The sequence below is a fragment of the Seriola aureovittata genome, chromosome 2 (assembly GCF_021018895.1).
Source record: "Seriola aureovittata isolate HTS-2021-v1 ecotype China chromosome 2, ASM2101889v1, whole genome shotgun sequence".
NCBI classification, from domain to species: Eukaryota; Metazoa; Chordata; class Actinopteri; order Carangiformes; family Carangidae; genus Seriola; species Seriola aureovittata.
In genome coordinates, this window is record NC_079365.1 from 7,857,147 (window position 1) to 7,879,849 (window position 22,703).

Consider the following 22,703-nt stretch of genomic DNA (forward strand, 5'->3'; position numbering starts at 1 on the left):
TGAACAACATAAACTCAACAGCAGCCGACAAACACGGACAAAACACCACGTGGTTAGGCAACACAATAGTTGTTGATGCTCTCCACAGCACGTTACTACAGTCAGTCAATTTTTGCACACACCCGTCTGAACATCACTCTGAGTATTGTGCACCACGACGTCCTCCACAATCTCCTCTAAATCCAACTTCTCTGTTCGTTCATTCTCAATGCAAAATATAACCAGTCCACTCAGCCCCTCCGTCTCACTGCGCTCTGCAGTCACAGCAGGGATCATCAAAAACAGCAGAGAGGCGGTGCACACCTCACTGACGGTAGAAGTGAATGTAGAAGTTGCAGCTGAAGGATCTGCCGTCAGTATTTTAACATTTAGCATTAGCCAGACACAGCATGCACCTGTTTTTCAGGCAACATGGCAGGTGTGTTTGATTTGAGACACTTGCTGTGGTCGCCAGGTGGTGCATTAAATCAGAGATTAATCAGGGTAGATGCAACCTCTTTTTGACCCTCGTTCAGTGAATGTAAACATTGAGAACATGTATGTTGACTGCAGTGAGCTGAGAGCGGCTCCTCTCTGCCCTCCAGCAGCCACAGCTCATGATGCTGCAGAGACACCAGCAGCTTCCTTTCTGCTGCAGCTGCAGATTTGACTGACTTTTTATTTGCTGCTTTCTCACACAGTTAATCTTAATTTCATCATGTGAAAATTTCAACTTTAAATGTAGCAAAGTAAAATGTAACTCATTACTTTTCCCCCTGTTGTTTCTCAAGTTCTGTTTTTTGAGGCAGCAGAAAAAACTTCTTTTAATGTGTAATCAACTTCAGACTCGTGTTTATGCTCCAATTATTATGTATGCGGAGATCATAATACTTTGAATGTAGAGGAACAGCTCATTCACATTACATAATGTCCTTTGTTTGTCCTCAAAAAGCTTAAAGCAAACTGGTGACAACCTTTGTTTTCATCATATTTTTCACTGATGCCTTTCCAAACTAATACTGATCAGAAACTGGAGCCGAAGCAACGGTTCATATTGGCCTTTACGTAGCAGCTTCAATGGACAGGACCCACTTGAACTGGCTGTTGCTTATTTTTGCAGTCATGAAACTTCTTATATCCAGACATTAATAAACTGATTTAACTACCCACATATTATATGCATATGTGACATTTTCACATTTTTCATGTTCATTGGAGGACTCTTCTTCTTCCTCAAGCTTTTGATCAATTTAAAAAGTGACCATTAGTGGCAACAACATGCTGAACATCTTGATAATAGTGTAGGTGAGAGTTTGTAAATTGTGTTGAATCAATATGTGGTATTGAATGATCTTCGGGGCTTCCTGCTGGTGTGGCTCCTGAGCCTGTGTAACCTGTGGGGGGGGTTTTGATGTGCCTTAAAGGCAAAGTGAGGTGACCGAGCCCATAAAGAGCTATAAAATAAAGAGAGAGAGAGAGAGAAAGAGAGAAACCAGAGGACTACAACACAGGCCTGAACCACAAAACGCAGACAAGATATAAAAGAGGCTATCAAAGAGTGTAAACCACAGATTCCCATTATTGTGTGACATTAGCCCATAGCACATAGTAACCCTTAATGATCCCATGGGTGCCTGCAGCCCGCTGTCCTTTAATAACTTCCTGGCTGAATGATCGTTGTTTCCTGGAAGCAGAATACTGCTGGGGGAAGAGAACTGCAGCTTCACACATGCTTGTCCTTTGCATAGCAGAGTGCTGCTTTGTTCATTTTGCAGCATTGCTAGAAATGAGTCCACCGTGGAGTGAATAGATGAAACGCATAGTACCATCACATAAACAGCAAATTAATCCCTGTTTATGTAGGCATCAAACTATTTATGTAGATAGGGTGATCATACAGGGTCGGATCAATTAAATGAGATTTGGACAGAGGGAAACTTCACAGTGTGCTAATTAGGGAGCCAGCCGCTATGCTCAATAAATGGAAATGTATTCCTTTCCGTTCCGTTCCCTCTATCTGTTGTGCCTTGCGTCACCCTGAGGAGATTTAACAGAACACTATTCTTCATCTAATTTTCCCCAACTCCCCATTGTTTTTGCTCCCCGTGTCTCCCTGCCTCCATTCCTCCATCTTTCTTCTCACACTGATAGCTTGTCCCACAGGGTCCCAGCAGTTGTCAGTAATCAAGGAAATCACTCTCAAAGAGCTACAAATAGGTCACTTATCTGATGCCTGGTCTGATCTGACGGAGACAGACAGCCAGTTAAGTCCTTTGCATCTCCCTCTCTCTGCTATTTTTAGTGTGATTAGTAGCTATTCTATCTGCCAGGAGCTACTAAAGTAAGAGGGAGAATGAAAGATACGATGGATATATGGAGAGAGAAAGGAGGAGAAGAAAAGAGATCCCAGCTTTCATCATTAGCATTCAATTCAAATGGCTCAATTTAGCAGTTGTCACTCATTGGATTCCCAGGACTCTAAGAAGTCATGCTTCTTCATTTATTCAATTTATTGATATAAAGACTCTTCATTAGGAGACACTGGTGAATGTGACATCGGGTCTCAGGTGGCCTTGATGCTGAATTTTGAGCAGGCGTAGAAGCACAGGCCGCATGACATTTAAGAGCTCCTTTGTCTCCTCTTGGGGCTGTTACACAAACTACACACGGTCTGCTTTGAAGTTTCGGTGAATAGACAGATCACACACAAACACACACACACACACTCTCAGTGACTGAGCAGACGTCCTGACGCAAAAGCAGAAACCCATGGCAGTCAAAAATTTCATGTGTGTTTCCCCGCATGACGACCTTGTGAATTATTGAACCAAGCTGCTCCTTTTGATCCGCGCTTTGGTGCACACATAGAGAATCTCTTACCTGTCCAACACTTCACTACACACAGACACACACACACGGCCACGAGCCGGCTCTTATCCACCCAGGAAATACTTACATGCAGAAATAGCAGATGCAAGGTGATGAAGCTTTCTTTTTTCTTTTTTCTTTTTTTTTCTTTTTTTTTCTTTTTTTTTCTTTTTTTTTCTTTTTTTTTCTTTTTTTGCATGTTCCTGCAGCTCAAGCAGATGGGACTCTTCATGGTGCGCCTCAGTTCATTTCTCGTTGTTTTGAACAGTGAAGCTTTAACATGTTTGTCTCCTTCACAGATAAAAGGAGGATTTCTCATGCACATTCTCATTACTAAAATGCATAATCCAACTGTTCTGCTCCGCACCCCACACTGCTGATGAGGGTGAATGATCAAATTATATTATTATTCATGCCATAGTTTCACCCTGCTTTGATGGACAGATGGTGGGCGTCGTGAATAATGAATTTAATTAGCCTTACAGTATCATCATCATGCTACAGTGGTGAGAGTGCAGTACAGTGCACTGATTGATAGGGGTTATTCAATACTGTTCATTACACCTGAACCCACAGGATCCACATATGGATCCTGAGCCGCGTTTCACTCAGAAATAGCAGATGCAGGATCCACACAGTGAAGTGAGCTCAGGAATTGAAAATTGCGGCTGTGAAAGCTCGCAGTGGAGTGCTACACTGTGGATGTGGGAGGACCATGTTGAAAATTAAGAGAGAGGGTATCATGTTCAAACAGAGAGATGTTTTATGCAGAAGCCGCCGTCACTGCTGAACGGATGAAGTAATTTCATTTTCATGCATGATCTGCAGCCCCACAGACCAGTAAAATTGCATATGAGGGGAAGAGAAAGATAGAGAGAAAAAAAAGACTCAAGCCTTTCCTTCTTCTCCATTTGACTCTGTGATTATTCACTCTGACTTGTAACCATAGTGATGGTTCAGTCCCCTAAAAAAAAAAAGTCAGTCTCATGTTTCAGAACCTGACGGCGAGGTCCGATTAAAGATGATGTGAAGATATTTGACACTTAAAGAAAGAGCAGACTGGACCAGGGTCCACAAATGTTTTTTGAACATGAGAGACATCTACAGCTTAAACAGCAACTATTTTGATAATCGCTTGTTTTATTTTATTTTTCTAATAAAAATGCTAAACAGTCACTGGTTCCAGCTTCTCAGATCTGCAGATGTGATGCTTTTCCTGTCATATAGTAGCACAGTGAATATGTCTGGGATTTGGACTGTTGGTTAGATAAGACAAGCAATTTTGATATGTCACCTTTGGCTCTTGGAAATTATAATTTACCTTTTTACTATTTGGGACATTTCATAGACAAAACAATTATCAATCAATTTTGAAAATAATCACAGATTTATCTACAGTATAACTAATTGATAGTTGCATCCTAATCAGCTACTACACAATCAATTATTTAGGCACTTAATAAAAGCTCATCCATAAGCCATCAAATACTGGGTTTAGGGAGTTATTAACTACTGTAATTTCTGTCTACCTCCTAAAATCATCTTTATTTGTTAGACATAATTCCCATTTTGGCTTTTTCATTGTGAAATAAATTGTAGTTTCACGACGTCATGGCCCTAAAAATCATTCAGGTTAAACCGTCTAAGCAGAGAAAATGACTCTTGACTCACTGCTTGACTGAACTGCTCAACACTCTCTGTTTGACTATTAACTGATCACAGTCAAAAATTGAGCACATAAGAGAAATAATTTTTATAAATCATTCTTCTTAGTACTTGATAGTGTCTCCATGATGCAGTATTTTACTGGTTGTTTTCCCGGAGCACATCATGTTCATAATGTTGACAGTGTACATTATGACTGTATGTAGGAAAGGCATTGACCCTGACTGGTCTGAATTTTAGCCTCAGATCTTTCCTCACACTTTTTGTTCCATAGTAAACAAGGTTCCATGTAATTGCTGACTGAATCATTGCTGGTTTTGTGCTGTAATTAAACAAAGAAATGAAACATGTACAAGAAATTGTACTGTAATGTTTATTCTTCTTGGCATGTGAGTGTGTTGTAGTGAGTGTTGGACTCTGTCGATGATGAAAATAACACCATTCAAATGATTTGGACTAGAATTCAGTGATTATTTTACTTGATGGGCTGGAGGATTTTTTTTATTTTTTATTATTGTTTGTCCTAATATGACCAAGTCTTTTTTTAATAATTTCTATTATGGCTTTAATTAATTGAAATGTTATTGAAATCGCAATATGACCAAGTGCAATATCCAAATTGATGCGACAGAGACGCCCGGCCTACAAATCATATTCTCCAGACGTAAAGGAACATGCTGTTTGGTACAAGCTCCAACAAAAATCACTTCATCATTTTCAAAATGAAATGTAAAAATGATCATTCCAACTAAAATCTCAACTCATATTATTATAATAATAATAATAATATAATAATAATAATAATAATAATAATCACAATATGATTATTATTTTTTGGATATTGTTCAACCCCTAATTTCTACTGATCTATAACATTTAAACAGGGGAAACAACTGGTCTGGTTCTGTCCAAAAGAAAACTGTTCTGTCCCTGTTTCCAATCTTTACACTAAGCTAAGGTAACCAGCTGCAGGCTGTCATTTCATGTTTATCGTGCAGATATAGAGTGATATCAATCTCCTCATCTAACTTTCGTCAAAAAAGCAAATAAGCGTGTTTCCCGAAATGTCAAACAATTCCTGTTAACACCTACACAAATACTACAAGGGTTAAATAAATGAAGGAATAAGAAATTCTCTCAAGCACCTAATTTATCCAGGTAATTGATTACAAGTTGGGTCCAGAGGTGGAAGGCGTTCTATGCCCACTTGGCAACACTTTCAGACCCATAATTTTCACTAATGTCTAATTAATGTTGTTGCATTGTATAGTGACACAGTAGAAACCAGCAGGAGCCCAGTGAAAATCAATGCCTGAGGAAGAAATACTGCAGTCCCTTTTGTTTCCTTTTCCTCCTTTTGTCTTCTTTAAAGTCAACAAGGTGCTGAGTAAAAGTATTAATATTTTTACTGCCGCGGCTGTGGAGGCATTCATATTGAAACTTTTTCAAAGTCAAATATATCACGCTTAAATGTCACATTTTGAATTGCATGTGAAAAAAAGAGCCAAGTGTTAAAAGTGGAGCAGGCACACTGAGATATTAAACTCCAGTCAGACATAGATGAGAAATCAGTTTCACACCATCCTGGACAGGTAGCTGACAGTAAGGTCCTTTTATACCTGTTCAAGGTCTACTGAGACACTGTCATGAAGGTGAAGTAAACCAAAAACTCAACAGGTCAGACAAAATTCTGACAATGGATCCATTTCCCTCTCTGCAAATTATGCAATTTTCTTCAGGCTGTTCAAGTGTTAGCTTGAAAGAAAGTCTGCATTGGTATCTATCAAGCAACCAATGTACTCTCAGTCCATTCTCCAACCTTTTACTTGACAATGTGTTTTTGATGATTTATGTCACTTACCATGCTCTGAACATTTTGTCTTTTGTTACAAGTGCAGCAAAAGCCTGAAAAGCCGGGGCTAAAAACCAGATTTTCCTCTCTGTTGAACTTGTTTCTCTGTTTCTGTGTCCTCAGATCCGCTCAGATCAGGACAAGGATGTTGGCATCCGCTACAGCATCACAGGAGCAGGCGCTGATCAGCCCCCGAGTGGCATCTACAACATAGATCCCATTAGCGGCAACATGTTTGTCACCCAACCCTTGGACAGAGAGGAGAGAGCCTCCTTCCATGTAAGGACGAAACGACTGTCTGTCTTGTCTGTTTCTGTTTCCCCTCTAGCTCCATTTACGCTCCATTTATCCCTGTGGCAACGTGCCTTGCCTATTCTCTTCCACATCTACCTTTCATGCTAACACTAATGCTGTCTGTCAAAACACAGCCACAATTCGGCAGACCTGCTGTTCTGTTAGCCTCTAAGCGCTGCCTTTACACCAGCCTCTCCAGGGTCTGATTGATATGGAATCCAGCAATGAAATGAAGAATGCTTTGAGAAAACACAGCCACTTCACACAGCTGTCATGTAGATTGGGGTTTAGCTGCACAGAGCAGCGCGGGATGTATAGAACAGAGAAAAAGAGAGAGAACCAAAGTGGAGTGAAAGAAAACTGTTGTCTTTGTTCTTACAATCAGAGCTAATGAGCAGGTGTGGCTTCGAGTGGGTGCGTACGTTTGTGTGACTGCAAAGGTTTGCGTGAGTGTGTGTGTTTGTGTGTGTGTGTGTTCATCAAATCGAAAGCTGATTGATATATGATGAGTGTTTCTGTCAGGTCTCTCTTTCTCCACCCCTTCTCACTCTGTGTGTGTGTGTGTCTCCCAACTTTCCGCTGTGTACTGCTGCCCTGTTTTACCTCGCCTCCCACACACATAGTTGCACTTTCACCTCGTGCACTCTGGAGCTGAGCTGTTCAAAGGTGCGGGCCGGCAGCTGTATAGTTAGCCTGCTTATGACCCATAGGATTCCCCCCCACACACACACAAACACACACACATACACACACATACACACACACACACACACACACAAACACACACACACGCACTAGAAACTGGAGGGTTGGGTTCAGGACTGGCCCCTCTGGAACCTCAGGTTAAACAGCTCCGTAGACGTGTGAATTAAATATGCAGACCACAGGAGACTTATTAACAATAGGCCATTGGTTAATATGCACACATTATAGGTTTCAGTGTACATCAGCAAAGACTAACACCTCTGCTCGCGGTGAGCACTGGTGTCAGACTCACAACACCTGCGTGACTGTCAGCATGATAGATGGCTGCGCTGCTGATAGAGCTAATTCAGAGGCATGCTCCTGTCTCGGAGGACAGGTAGAATAAAGGAGACTGGATCTCTTCAGTGTCTGTCAGTGCACACATTATAAACACCAACACACACACACAAGGTACGTGCAGTGACTATAAACAAACACAAAGCTTTAAATGATTGTCTTCTTGATTGGTTGGTCTCGTACTCTTGTGTATGTGTTCCATTTAGCTTTAGACGAGCCTCTTGTTCCCTCGCTTGCCACATCCAGGCTCTGGACACAGCTGTGTGTGTGTTTGTTGTCTCTCCATACCTGCTCTTACACTCAACCAGCAAATTGGGATCAATAAAGTAGGCAGGTTATTGGTCCCTGGGAAAGGACAGCCACTCAGTAAACAGCTCCTGTTTGACACTGCCTGTAGTGAAAACAGCATGTTAGGTTGAGGGCACTTGAAGTTGAATGCGGCTTCCATTTAGGCTCCCGTGGACCCATGCTGCTTGTGATGTGATGTATGATTTAGTGTAGGAGAATGTAGGCAGTTTGACCCAGGGGAAATTTAGTCCAGTGCTTACTTTCTTTCAACTTGACAAGAAGTTCCCAGCGCTGCTGTGCTCTTGCAGGCCAAACTTTGCTTGTTAGTTTTGGGTTCAAGTGAAAAGAGAGACGAGGCTGCTGTTTCTGTCAGACTAGCACCAGGGGGAAGTGATCTGCGAGGTGAGGAGAGTGGGTGTTAGCCTGAACTTCAGTTTTGTCAGACAGAGTTACTGTGAGTCAGCAGGGCACGAGCAAAAATTGAACAAATATGCGAATGTCTGGGATTCTTTTTCATGTATGGTTGCATGAATCCATGTAATTCAGAGTAAATTGTGTGTATGTGTGTTTTACACTGATGACAATCGGTTGAAAGTGCTGTTGGACAGTTGGTTTCAAATACGCACCATTAAATGTAAACTATTAAGAATTATTCAATAAGGATATTGATTATTTCTGCTGACAAGACTAAGAGGCTACCAACTCTGTGAGGCTGTGTACTTGGGCACAGTGGTGCTGTGAGCTAAATGCTAACATCAGTATACTAACGTGCCGATGTTAGTTGGGTGTGTTAGCATGCAAACATTTGCTAAATAGCATTAAAACCAAGGTACAACTGCTGTGGTATGTCTGCTCATAAATAAAGACATATTTAAATTTTGACTTGGTTATGGTTCTTGGTGAAAGTCACAGGATCATTAAAGCCATTGGGCTACATTATCAGGGCGTGTTTTATCCTACAATGTTTTGTGCCAATCCATCCAACAGATCTTGACATAATGACTGAAAACTTTGACCTGCTGGCTGCATTAGAGGAAAATTCAAGGGATCATCAAAATCAAAAGAATTTATCTTCTAGGAACCTTGAATATCTTTATCAAGTTTCATGGAAATCCATCGATTAACTGTTGCGGTATTTCAGTCCAGACCGGTTGAGTAGTGGGCCAACTCGCTGACAGGCCAACAGTGCCATCCTGAGCCTGGCTAAAAAATACTAGTAGTTATAGCAGCATGTCTGGATTGTGCATTTAATCAGCCAAAAAAAACTTGATGAATCCACAATAAATAACAACAGTAACAGCAATTTGTTTGTAAAGTGTCTCTAATTATACAGTACATCAAGTAGATAGGCAGTTAGCATAAGCAGCGTTAGCTATATACAATATTTCAGCAGCTCTACAGACAGAATTCAGTGCAAAATTGTCAAGGGCCTCCTGGACGTACAGTACAAATGGGGACATATATTGGGTAAAGGGACCAATGGGCCAAATACAAACTGTATTTCTCCTCTGTGGTTGGTCCAGTCATGCCAAAGCTCACCCTGCAGAATACTGATGTCGGTTCACACTCATGCATTTTTCTGCGCAGCACACACACTCCTCCAGGCACCTCAGGTCACATTTCAAATTCCTCCATTGAGCACACAAACACGGACACACATAGACAGACTTTGGTGCACACACACACACACACACACACACACACACACACACTCAGTCACACATCCCTCAGTATGCAGCATTCACAGCTGAGAAAACAGATTGGGCTTGTTTGTTTATCGCGTCTCCTCTCCATGTTTGTTTGCTGTGCTTCAGCCAATGGAAAACTAGCATCTTGAGGATCATTAAGTGGCCTAAGAGGGCTCTTTTGATTGGCTCTGTGTGTTTCCGCAGTGTGTATCTGTGCGCTTGTGTCAGTATCCATGTTGATATGCATAAACATGTGTCTGAATTGGTGTTTGGATGCGTGTGTGAATGCTCCAGCGGGCGTGTGTTTGGGTATGTTTTGATACATCCTTGACAGGCAGGCACAAAAGGCGACATGATTAGTTTTGTTGCGGTGAAGGCAGGTGCTGCCATTCAATCTTTCATGTCACCCCACAATACATCACGACTTCCTGTAAATAGGCTGGCAGGCAGATTCTCCTCGTCTATGTTGTGGCAGACCAAATATTTTGCTGCCAGTGTGTCAGTTTTAGCCAGAATGAGAGCCCTTCTCCTCTTACCAAGCCAAGCTGTGATTGAATAACATTTCTGCAGAGGACATGAATTTCTAGGCAATTGAATGAGAGTAATGTAAGTCACAGTGAACAGTGCCAGTTTGGTTCCAGGGCTATTACAAAGCTTTGCGTTATGTTAGATATCATTAGCGGGGATTGGTGGGGAGCAGAGGGTGTGTAACAGTAGCAGTGGAGATTAAGACATCCCACTGTAGATGATGATTGCTTTTGTCAGTCCTCCCTGTTCAATCTCCCACACCCTCACACTGCCTCTTTGTGTTTTCATCTCTCATTTACTTGCACAAGGCTCAGTCACTCTCCTCCTCTCCTTGCCATCTCATTCGCCTTTTCCCAGCACCACTTTTTTTTCCCTCTTCATTCTCTTCGTCTTTTGCTCTCTCTGTTCTCACACTGTGAATTGTCAAGGAAGAACTCATCATTCAGAGACATCCATCCAAATGGCTGGTTTTGTCAAAACAAATCGAGACAAACATTCTCCCCGAACAAAAAGAAGCCACAGCTTGAGCAGCAGCACCTCTCTGATATTCTTAAGGCCTCTGGCTGTGCTAACAACAAAATAGGTGTTGTTTGTGTGTCTGGAACATTTCACTACTTTGCCCCTATCTGTGTTGTTGTGGTCCTTGCCAAGATACCAACAGGATACTCATACCCCATTGGCAGACAAGAAACAGAATATTTGCCAGTTGAATGAAGTTGCTAGTTAATAAAGTCAAGGCTGTGCCGTGTGCTCCAGTCCAGAGCAGACTGCAGAGTTTCATATCAATCAACCCAGCAGCCTCCTGTCAGCTGAGCTATATTTGGAGCTAATATTCAGCATTCAGTGATAATGATCCTTTCTCTCTTGTGCTTTTTTTGTATTTTCACAGCTGCGAGCCCATGCAGTGGACATGAATGGTAACCAGGTAGAGAATCCAATCGATCTGTACATCTATGTGATCGACATGAACGACAACAGACCTGAGTTTCAGAATCAAGTGTACAATGGCTCCGTGGCTGAAGGCTCCAAACCAGGTAAGAGGTAGTTCTGCCACGCCACTTTGCCTGGCTTCACAACACAGGTAAAATGCAGATTCATTTGAAAACTCTGCACTACAACACACAGAGAGATGGGGAAGTTTTGAGTAAAATAAATTCCTGCATGTCGTTCATCATGATAATTTACCTCTCTCGGAAAGTTGGAGCTGAGACAGTGGCTATGAGCTCATGGAGGCAATTGATCTCCTTAATTTTCAAATTCATGTTACACACATTTAGATTCAGTGTGACTTTCACTTCCCAACAATATCATCATCTTTGATGTCCATCGTCATCTTTTAAAGTTTTCCTCAGATCTATTTGCATCGGCGTACTTAAAAAAAAATACAAAATTACAGGCTAAAATGAGGCCCTGAATCTACAGGAAAGACATGACGAGGTGTCTTGGGGATGCAGTTGTCTTGATTTTGTGTGTTGCGGGGGTGTCCATAGTGTGAGACTTTAAAAACCCCTACTGCAGAGAAATAGAGCTCTGGAAAGATGGATACACAGCGAACACTACAAAAACACAATTGGTAAACTATGGAGTGGTTACTTTTTTGCTATTACATTCATGATTGTTAATACACCAAATGGCATGGAAACAACACCCCACTTGGAGTTGCAAGTCTAAACTCAATGTTTTGCAAGTTCACACCTCACAAGAGCTAAATCAAAGTTCAGTTCATGCAGATTAAAATGAACTACAGTTCATGTTCATTTCTTCCATTTTTTTAAATGAGCTGCTCTGAGCTTTTCATTTTCAGTACAACGTCTTCCTGCTCCTCTTGCCCCCAATCATTAGCACTTCCCAAATGAAATGTATTATTACATACTACTATAAAGTCACAGACAGAGATTACTTTTAAAAGCCAAAACAAACAAAAACAAGTATATGATTTATGTGTATATGCTGTGAGTTTGACTCAGGTTCAGGAACTTTGTGGCTGTTGGCTCATGGTCTGACCTGTCTTCTTGTCATCCCCATTTACTGGTCTGATGCTTTAACTCGATGTGCTGTTTCAAATACGTAGCCGACGTTCAGACTTGTTATTCAGAACCAGCTGACACAATTTGCATAAAAATGTGAGATTTTTTTCAGTTGGAATCTGCACTGATTTGTTCTTAAAAACCCTTCAAATGTTAATATGAACTAGCTTGAGCAGTACCAGTGGCTGCGTTGATTGAATTGCCAGCACCAGACACCTGGTGCATGCCTTGAAACACAATTCTTCTTCTACTGATTTTTTTGGCAGTTGGCAAACAGCTTGTTGGTGCATTATCCCCACCTTCTGGTGTGTGAGCGTCATTAATTCTCATCAGAGATAACCCTGCTCACGTTCACGATCGTTAGTTGTGAACGTCCAGTTCATCATTCACCAAAAAATGAGCCTCTTCAATGAAGCACTCATTTAGCATGTTCGTGTTTTCATTTGAATATTATTAGAAGCCTGAAGAAGTAAAACTAATCAATTTTAACAAGTAAAAAAAATTAGAGAATGTAGCAGGAATATGTATTTTCTTCTTCTTTTCTATTTTGGTTTTCTTTCCTATTTATCATCTTACCACTCAGATTTATCTTGCAACCTGGTTTTGTGGTCCCAACCCCCAGGTGAGGAACCACAGCCTTAACCAATAGTTGTGGGGATTTGTCTCTAATAGTTTGTTATATGCATAAGTTTTCATTTGCACCTATCAGATTCCTGCTAAAGTACCATACAAGCTCAGAACTTGTATTGTGGTTAAAGAAGTGAACAGAAATTGGTCTTGAGTCGTGTTAAAGGAGGATGATATAAGCTCAAACTTTTTGGTCATAAAAGTCATAAAATACCTTTGGATGGAATGGAAGCATTAAATCATTTATATCAACTTATTCATGAACAGCTAAAATGTTTTATTGTTAAAAATTCTAAGAAAGATGTACTGCACAGTCTCTCATTGCTGAAAAATCCTGTTTACATCTTTAACTTTTTAAATGGTTTGTATCTGTGTACATAACCCCCCTTGAACTTGAGAGCATATAGTCTCAGTTCAACCAATCAAATGCAATATTTTTCCATCAGAAAACCTTCATTTTTCAATCTCACTTCCAGTGGCCTTGAATAAGCTCAGACTTGAACGCCAAAACAACATTTTGAAGTGCGAATTTGCCATAAGTTCGATTTTTTTTGGTCGGTTCAGACGAGGGCAAGCTCATGAGGTATTTGTCTTACAGTGTCTTGGCCGGATGCATCATTATCAGATTCTGCAGAGCATGGAGAGATGTAGACCTTCCCTCCAAATCAGGGAACAGAGTTGTGGTCAGTGCCAAGCGAGGCACAAGAGCAGAATGTGCAAGTAGCTCTCATGTCTCAACTGGAAGAACTCTTGTTCTAACAATCAGACCCCGAGGACCCGTGTTTGTCTTCACAGCGTGCAGATATTGTTCTGTTACAATTTCATCTCAAGGGGATTTGTAAACAATATAGGAAAACATGTTGTGGTACGTGTGTACGTGCGTAAATGGATGAGCAAGTACGGGATCGACTGTGTGTGTGTGTGTGTGTGTGTGTGTGTGTGTGTGTGTGTGTGTGTGTGTGTGTGTGTGTGTGTGTGTGTGTGTGTGAGTGAGTGAGTGTGTGTGAGTGAGAGAGAGTACTGGTTACTCCTCAGTGGAGCTTGGGTCTATATACAGAGCTCCTAATTAGTGAGGGCAACCAGAGATTCCAAAAGCTACTTTCTTGGGTTTTCACTCTGATGCTCTCTGCTTAGTCTAAAATGATAACATGCAACGACAAAAAAAGTCTGAATTATATTTTGTTTTGAACAGAATGCAATCTGTTGTAGTAATTAAACAAGAAATATATTACACAATGTACAATATAATTACTCTGCTCTTCATTAAGTAATCACTGCCACCTAACATTTGTTTGTTGATCACACAGTGTCAGGTGTTGAGAGTTTGGTGTCAACAAAGCGTATTGTTCATGTGAAGCTCAGTGATTGGTCTCTGAATTGATGAATTTTAATCAGGAAAATAGGCTGCGAAGCTGTGTTGGCCTAATTTCCTGTTTAGACAAAGAAAACACGAATGAGCATGATTCATCTTCACTGTAGGTTCAAGGATACATTTTATACATTTCTGGCCCATTTAAGCCTTTAATACATTTTCCACCAGTTAAATCCTTTACTCACTGTTAATGGACCCAGTTTAGACCTCCAGTTAAATGTTGCACGGTTTTGCCAAAGTTGATTTTCATACCCAGCTGCATCGATTCCATCCCTGCAGTTAGAGAACAGGATACACAGCCAAGGGCTAAGTTATCCACCTGAGGTAATGTACATGAAATTCTGACTTTGAATAAATTGTCTTCTATACACCTTTACAGAATCGCAAAACCAAAGACAACAAAAAATGTTAACATTCAATAAATTATCTGAACTTAAATAGGGCACAAATAGATTTTTCACTCGTGCCTCATCTTCTCTTTTATTTTTTGACAGTTACTCTCTTTTTTTTTCTCTTTAAAGTTATGTTTGGGTGTTTTTATGCCTTTATGTGATAGGGAAAGTGGAGAGAGACAGGAAATACAGAAGAGAGACAGTGGGAGAGAGACATGCAGTTAAGGGTCCGGCCGGCCAGGAGTCGAAGCAGGGACCTGCTGCTCAGGTCTCATTATGGTACGCGTAACCACTCGGCCATCACGACGCTCCAGTTGCTCGCTATACTTGACCCCTTGCTCTTCTCCTTCCTTCTTACAGTATTTATAACATACATTTCTTCATTAAGTTTTGTGACACATAAGTCGGCTGACATTTTCAGTCATAATCAAAAGAGCTGCGGGATCAATGCAGAGCACCACAGATCCTCCAGTGTGCATCCTGCATCTGCATGCAGCTGAGATTATTCTGTGGAATCAAAAGATGGCCATAGAAATCCCTCGGGTGTTACCCCCAGGAGACAGTCTCCTTCCATCCTTGCAACAGGTGGCGTGTTGAAACCTGTCACAGCATTGCAAGGTGCTCTGGGCATCGATGCTGCTGGAATACCTCAATTCTCCGCCATACACTGTCCACAGCAGGTCAGACCAGAGGCGACATATCAAAGAATATTCAAATTTATTAATACATAATGATATACTAAGTAGTACAGTTACAGGCATGTTTTGGGGTTTCAAAATCATTACCTGTTACCATGGACTGCATGGATCTCAGAAACAGCAGAGATGAGCTTTGTTGCTTTGTTGAGCAGGTTGTTGCTATCATAAAAAATAAAAATTCTTTACGCTTACTTTACCCAAATCCACAACCAACAAGCAATTAAAAAAACAATATCTCACTTACCTCTTGATGCTGTGAAGCACCACAAAGTAAGTTTATTCACTCCACTTGTATGGGCATGGTGACAGACGCAGAGATGACTAAAACCCTGGCAAAAAAAAAGGGAAATGATCTGCATGAGTGGATACCACTACTGATCAGTGTCATTTCTTTAAATTTAGGAAAGGTTAAACAATTCAGTTCCACCGTTTCTAATCGAAAAACGTGTGAATTTATACAAATTAAAGGACTTCTGATAAATTAGATTCATGTACTCAGGGAAGAAAGATGAAATAGGACACATGAGATGTAGAGTTAATTACAAACTTCTCTACCACACCCAGTGAGGAGGACATTGAATACACCTGTGCACAAAGGAAAGCCTTCACTGTGCATAATAGCCCAAATATATAGAAATAGTTCAAAAATGTACCTCATAGCAACAAACCCTTATAATCCAAGGCTTGTATTTTTGTAAATGTCATGCAAAGGGGGAGATATGTTTAAAGCTGCAGCAGTATCACATTTTGTATCTACAGACCCAGATATCAAAGGTTCTCTGAAGCATTACAACACATCTTCACATCTAGCACTGTGTGAAAGCCATCAAAGAGGGAGACCTACAGGGAACCACCCTTATCACCGTCACCAGATGTCACGTAGGCAGAGATCCGATCAAACTGTCAGTCAGGATCTGTTTGAAACGGCTTCATTTGTCACTCTCTGCCACCGGGACCCCGCTCAGCACCAAGAACCTGTGACTAATAGAATACAATTTGTGCCGGTAATCAAACCTAACAAAACAGTACATGACAAAATGAGGTGGCTGATCACATTCAGTTCTTGCTAATGAGGAATAGATGAGATGCAGTGTGAAACTAGGTGGATAATCATGGGAAACCTTATAAACCTATTAAACGTGTGCAAATAGGCCTATATGTAAAACACACGTAAAATGAAAATCCACATGAAATACCTCTGCCTGCTCAAGTAAGGTCACCAAAATGATCTGAAACTCTGTGAAATCTTCAAGACTGTGACATGAGACAGTCTTTGCGTTGTGTTAAGTGGCCTCAGATAAAGATTTGTCGACATGGCATTGACTCCTTCAGAGAGCTCTTGTGTTCGGAGGCTGCAGCGTACTCAGAACATCTGCCCTGTGATGTTCCATTCTTCCCCTTCCCTCCCCCACATCCCCGACTCTGACAGCAAGTTGTTCCCTTTTATGGACCATCTTTCTCAAAAAGGCCTTCTGAAATGAGAGTGCGAGATCAAAACCAGCAGCTGAGTGCCTTCTCTCACAGTCGATTTGCCCTCCCGAGGGGGGACAGGGGTGCTGCGTCTCTCTCTCCCCACCCCCACACCCCCACACCCCACACCCCATACCCCTCACACCCCACACCCCACACCCCTCCTCTCTCCTCTCTCTCCTCTACCTCTCTCCTGAAGAGTTTGCTAACAGTTTCCAAGAGATTTAAGAGGCTTTCTCTCTCCTTCTTGCCTGGGGGGATAATTAGGGATAGGCATAGGAGGGGAGAGATGGAGTGATGGAGGCGAGTAGAGGTGGAGGAGCACAACGATGTTTCACTCAGTGTGTTGGACTTCGTCAGTGGCAGCAGGTGTTTCTCACTGTGTCTCTTACTCTAAGTCGATGTATGTGATACAGTCATTGCGAGAACACATCATGATGGGCCACATGTTTTTATTAACACAGAGGGCCTGTTTTACCAGTTTGTTCCCACAGGCAGGAAATACACAGACAGTTCCATGTACCTGCAGGTACGAGTGTTGTAAAGTCGGTAGGGAGTCTCAAAACCTCATCAGAAATGTATTCAGTGTTAACAAAATAATCATTGTTTGATTGTAGTTGAACTAATACATTAAGGTGCATAATTCTTCCTTTCCAATATGTTGTAGATACCAATTCAGTGAATGCACAGAAAAACTGAAGTGATCCCTCTATGAGAAAACACAGGATAAGATAGAGAAGCCAGTGAACTACCAATAAGAGATGTAGAGCTGCTGGCTCCAGGAGTATTTCTTACTTTTGTTAAAGTATTTTTTGTAAATGATCCTCCATGTTTATTGACATTGAAATGAAGGATTCTCCTGGATGATTTCACAGTACTGTAGGTTCATGTTGTGACCATCAGGTTGGAGAGTGCTTTTCTGTGCTGCACGTAAGCAGAAGTGGATGAGGGTGGTTTAGAGATGTTTTCCATGGCTGTGTCTTTTATACTTGAACAGATTTTGAGTATAATGTTTCCTGACAGGAGTTGGATCAACCAATCAGTTTGCTTGATGCTCAGGTCCAGCTGTGATCTGTGGTTAACCCAAACCCCCTTTCTCTGTGTAGACCAGTGGAAATGTGCACATGTTTTCGTGATTCCAGCTTTAGCCAACTCAGACAAGATGTCAAAATAGACTTATCTTCTTTTCAGTTTCAGTTTTTTTTTCTCTTGACTTCCTTGAAGTCTTTCCATAAATATGTATATTATTTCCATAAAGTTTGGAGACTTGTGAGGGACAGATTTAACGAAGATGGTCAAATTCAGTACTGCAGAGGCCCAGATTTGTTCTACAATCGCTATATTTGCAACTACATTCCTCTAGTTGGTAAGGCAGCACTGACACAATGCACCAGAGCTACAAAAGATATAATACAAATGTTTTCACAGGTTAAGTAGCTTGTAAGATTGACAAGTAAACTGATGGTTCATGTGTAAAATAAGAGGAGTGCAGCTGTAAGGAACCGGACACGTGCTAATGAAACCGTTTCTCTTTTGTGCTGGTGCTTCACCTGCCCGTCACCTGCCACTGTCTATGCAGAAACTGCTCAGGACTTTTACTGCAGCTGAAATGCTGGACATGAGAAATAACTAGCTCGTCCCACTTCACCATCAGCCCCTGTAACCCTGAATGGAAGTAAGTAGGTAAAGATCATAGGAATGACTATCGTGCAATTGTAGGGATCAAAAAAAGCATCCAGTGCATTTCCTCCAGTCTTTTTCTGATCAGTAGTGAATGGTTGCGAATGGTTTCACTGGTATGAATGTTTCTTTGTGTCCTCAGAGTGCAGTGGCCTCCATTAGAGGATTTTGTATGAACACTATGTGCCCCCCTTCATCACTTCCACCAAGACTTGCCGGGTTTCAGCCTTTTTTCTTACCTCTTTTATACCTCTCAACCTCTAACTCTCCTTCTCTCTATCTACTGTACCACGGCCACTTTTTTCTTTTCCTCTATCTCCCTCCACTGATGAGAGTTATTATCCTCTTATACCATCCACCCCCTGCCCTCTCACTACCTGACTTCCCCTTGTACTTTTGCTTTTAGTGGTCTTTATAAACCCTCTCACCTATATTCTCATCTTGACTGGGTTTTTTTTTTTTCATCTTTGTAATTTCCTCCTCGGCTTCCTATCATTGGATCTGTGTGTGCCTATCTCCCCGTTCCTGCTCTATCTGTCCATCTATATCCATCTTCGTCTCTCTCCATCTTCTCTCTAATTGGCAGGCAGATGTTGACTCTGACTGACTAATGTTTAGGTAGCAGATAGACCTCACCGCTGATCTCCAGTCACGTGACTAAAATGGCCGACCACGTAAATTTTCGGCTCCAGTGATTTTGGTGGAAAAGCAATTAGGATTTGGAATTAGAATTCAAATTAAAGAGGAATTAAACAGGCTCAGAGATTAACCCTTTCAGGCATGGCCTTGCTCTGAATCTAAAAGCATACCATCATCATATCACCGAATCCTCCTCACTGAAATGAAAGTTAGCAGTGCCAACGTGTGATTCAGCATCGCATCCTATCCCTCCCTGTGGGACTGGAGAGGTTGATTATATATTGACGGCGTCCTCGGTGGAACAGGAGTAATTGTTTTTCTACTTCCTGTCTTTTCTTCGACTCTCTTCCTTTGTTTGCTGGACAAAGTGACAAATCCGGCTTTGAAACTTAATGAAGTTTTAAATTGAAAATCGAGGCTACAATTATCCTGTCCATGCAGGCTGTCACAGGAATGATGGTCCCATCTAGACCCAATTATGGGGATGGAGACACCAGTAACTGCTCAGACCCACAGGGGGACCGCCAAAGTCTGCCATGAATCCACCATCTCTCCTGCTAACCCTAACCCTTCGCCTGAGACATTTACATTTATCAGTAAGAGGTGGTGAAGCAAACTTGACTTTCTTACTTCTGCTGCACTCTCAAACATACAAGACTTATTTTCATCGACCAGTTTTGATTGCTTTTGATGTGATAATTGAACATTGCTGGTTTCGTTCCTCCTCAGCGTGGTACTCACCACCCACCATCATGCCCACTGAAGTCACCAGAGTGCTTATGCATTAGTTTGCTGAGATACTTTGTGGTGCCCACTATCATGAAGACAGTGCTATATTTTTAAAGTCCATCAGAAATTTTATAAAAATTTGTTTCTAATTGATTTAGACAAGGCAATCTAACATGTAGGCGTTATAATTACCAATTTCCTCTTTTTTCTGCTTCCCTGTCACCTTTTTACACTTCAGCTCTATGTCCTTATCTCCCTTTCCTTAAGTTTCCCTCTACTCACAATGTCCTCTTATTCAAGCATGTTCGTGCTTTAGCTGTCTCCTCTCTCTGCTGTCCCCCTCCTGTGAGCTGACAGTCTCTTTCTCTCAGCAGCAGTGGCGGCGGCAGCGTGTAAATGGCTGCCTGATGGAAAGTGACATTTTCACAGAACCCTGTGAGAGGGGCGAGGTTATCTCTCCTCTTTCCAGCACAAAGTGCTCCTAATTGCCTGATCGCATTTGTGAGCCCAGCTGACAAACTCGTGCAAATCAATAATTCTGCTTGGGGAAGATGCGGGGACACAGGGCCTGTCACCCTGATACGTGCTGCGAGGACACACACAAGCACATGCATACAGATGCACACACGTACCTGTAAGTAAATGCAGGCATACATACACTACTCACACACACACACACACACACACACACACACACACACACACACACACACACACACACACATACACACACCCTCTGCCTCACCACCTCTGTGCTATCCGCCTTAAATGGCAGTGTTTATCTGTGATTCTAAGACAAATAGGGAGAGAGCATGGGAGCATTAAGGGCAGCAACGGAGCCACTGAAGGCTGAAATAATGGATGGTGGAAATGGCAGAAGACCCAGCGCTGCTCATTACTAAATGGACTCTGCAGAGGTGGAAACTTTGCCCCACTAGCTTGGCTATATAGAGAGCAGAAAACAGCACAGCTTAAAATAGGGGCTTATTTAACAGATTTTGTTTGTGTTTTCGTACTTTTCTCTGTAATAGCTCTCACTCTAAAAGTTGCCTCACAAAGAACAGAGAATGTCACAGCAATTTGCAAAGTCTGATTGACTTGTTTCTTTTTTATAAATGGGTATGTTGTCTTCTGAGTTTTCCTGAGCACAAATTCATTAACAGTAACAGGTCCACAAGAAACCTTCAGTACGCTGTATGTATTTTCAAAATGTATGTGTGCGGAGGACCTTGAAAAGCACATCTTTGTACTTGATGAATATCTCCTGCTTGTTTTATCTTTGTGCTTTTTTCCCAGCTTGACCTCCTCTTGTGCCGTGTGCACTGATGCACATCATACGCTTTTCAGATTATTCTACCGCACTTCCAAGCTAACTATGTTTCTCTCCACAGGCTCGTCCGTAATGCAGGTGACAGCCACTGACTCGGACGACTCCACCACGGCTAACGGCATGGTCCGCTACCGCATCCTCTCTCAGTCCCCCCACAGCCCCATCCCCAACATGTTCACCATCAACAGCGAGACTGGAGACATAGTGACAGTGGCAGCCGGCCTGGACAGAGAGGTCAGTGTCAACTGTATGTGCTGTGTATCAATTATTCTGCGTCTCATTAGTGCCCACCCAGCAATAAGATTAGACTTAAGTTGAGAATCAGTGGTGTTGTACTGTGTATGAATTATCATTATTATTATTATTGTTATTATTATTATGATAACCCTCTCCTTAACCATCAAAAGGTGAAATAGACATTGATTTGTTGAGCCATTAAATTGGACAGAGTCAGACAGAGACAAATTATTTCTGTGAGGCATTTTTTATGCCTTCATTAGACTGGGATAGTTGAGATGCATCAAGGGTCCCCAGCCAGACAAAGACCAGGGGCGCTGCAGATAGGGAGCTGTTTCCCTCTGTTTCCAGTCTTTGTGCTAAGATAAGATCAAAATAAATAAGAGGATTCTCCAAAACAATGAGCTATTCCTTGGGTCTTCTGCCACCAGGACTTACTTGATTCATTCTGGTAGCTACTTGCTCCCCCATGTCCCACCCACTCAAAAACGAACTTGAAAACAACACAGCCATTACACTCAGTCATTTATTATTTCACAAAGCCTCTCTGCAGGGACAATACCTTGCAACACATCTTCCCACACACACAGAGCCAAGGATTGCTTCACACCAGCTTGTGTCTCTTATGGTCAGAGAAATGTCAAATTCATCAAATGCAGGTTAGCTGCAATACATGTGAGCTACTGTAGTATGATAGCATGTTGGTATTAATGTCTTAACAATCAATTAATCCCCCAAAACTAATTACATTCATCAAAAGACAGATTGTTTTCAACCAGAACCATTACCATTTCAAATTAGATTTCACAGGTCATTAAATGAAGGCAAATGTTTTCAATATTTATTTACCGTCAGCTCACTACAACAATATGCAATTTCTGTACAAAGTATACAATTTTATTGTAACACAATGCTATGAAATTACAAAATAAATGTCTCAACCTGCAAATTTCAGGACTTCCCAGCAGCTCACAAATTCTAATTTGATATTTGGATGTCACTAAACTGCCACTAAAGAAAATCAGGATTACTTTCTGCAGCATTCAGCCTTTAGATAATGTCAGAATAAGCACACCAAGGACTTAGTACAAACACTTTGCTGTTTTCTCATTGTGTATAAATATAAATGACAGGTGTATATCTGATGTGTATCTCAGTACATGGAGCAGATCAGACATAATCATCACACATGTCCAGCTGATCCAGCTTCTTCCTCATAGTCTTCTTTTGTCTCATCCACCGCTCATTTGTGTGTCTGTTGCTTGCTGCGGTTGTTCGCCAACCCACACGCTACCACCA

At 41.6% G+C, this 22,703-nt stretch overlaps 1 protein-coding gene across 2 annotated transcripts in view; it reads left to right on the top strand.

The window, feature by feature from the left end:
* cdh4 (cadherin 4, type 1, R-cadherin (retinal)) overlaps nt 1-22,703 on the top strand; it is a 194,085-nt gene that overhangs the window by 140,298 nt on the left and 31,084 nt on the right. For both annotated transcript variants that reach the window (XM_056401263.1, XM_056401273.1), the window contains exons 6-8: nt 6,488-6,643; nt 11,093-11,237; nt 21,229-21,401. In XM_056401263.1, coding sequence (XP_056257238.1) covers nt 6,488-6,643; nt 11,093-11,237; nt 21,229-21,401 — 474 coding nt within the window. The remainder of the gene's footprint in view (nt 1-6,487; nt 6,644-11,092; nt 11,238-21,228; nt 21,402-22,703) is intronic.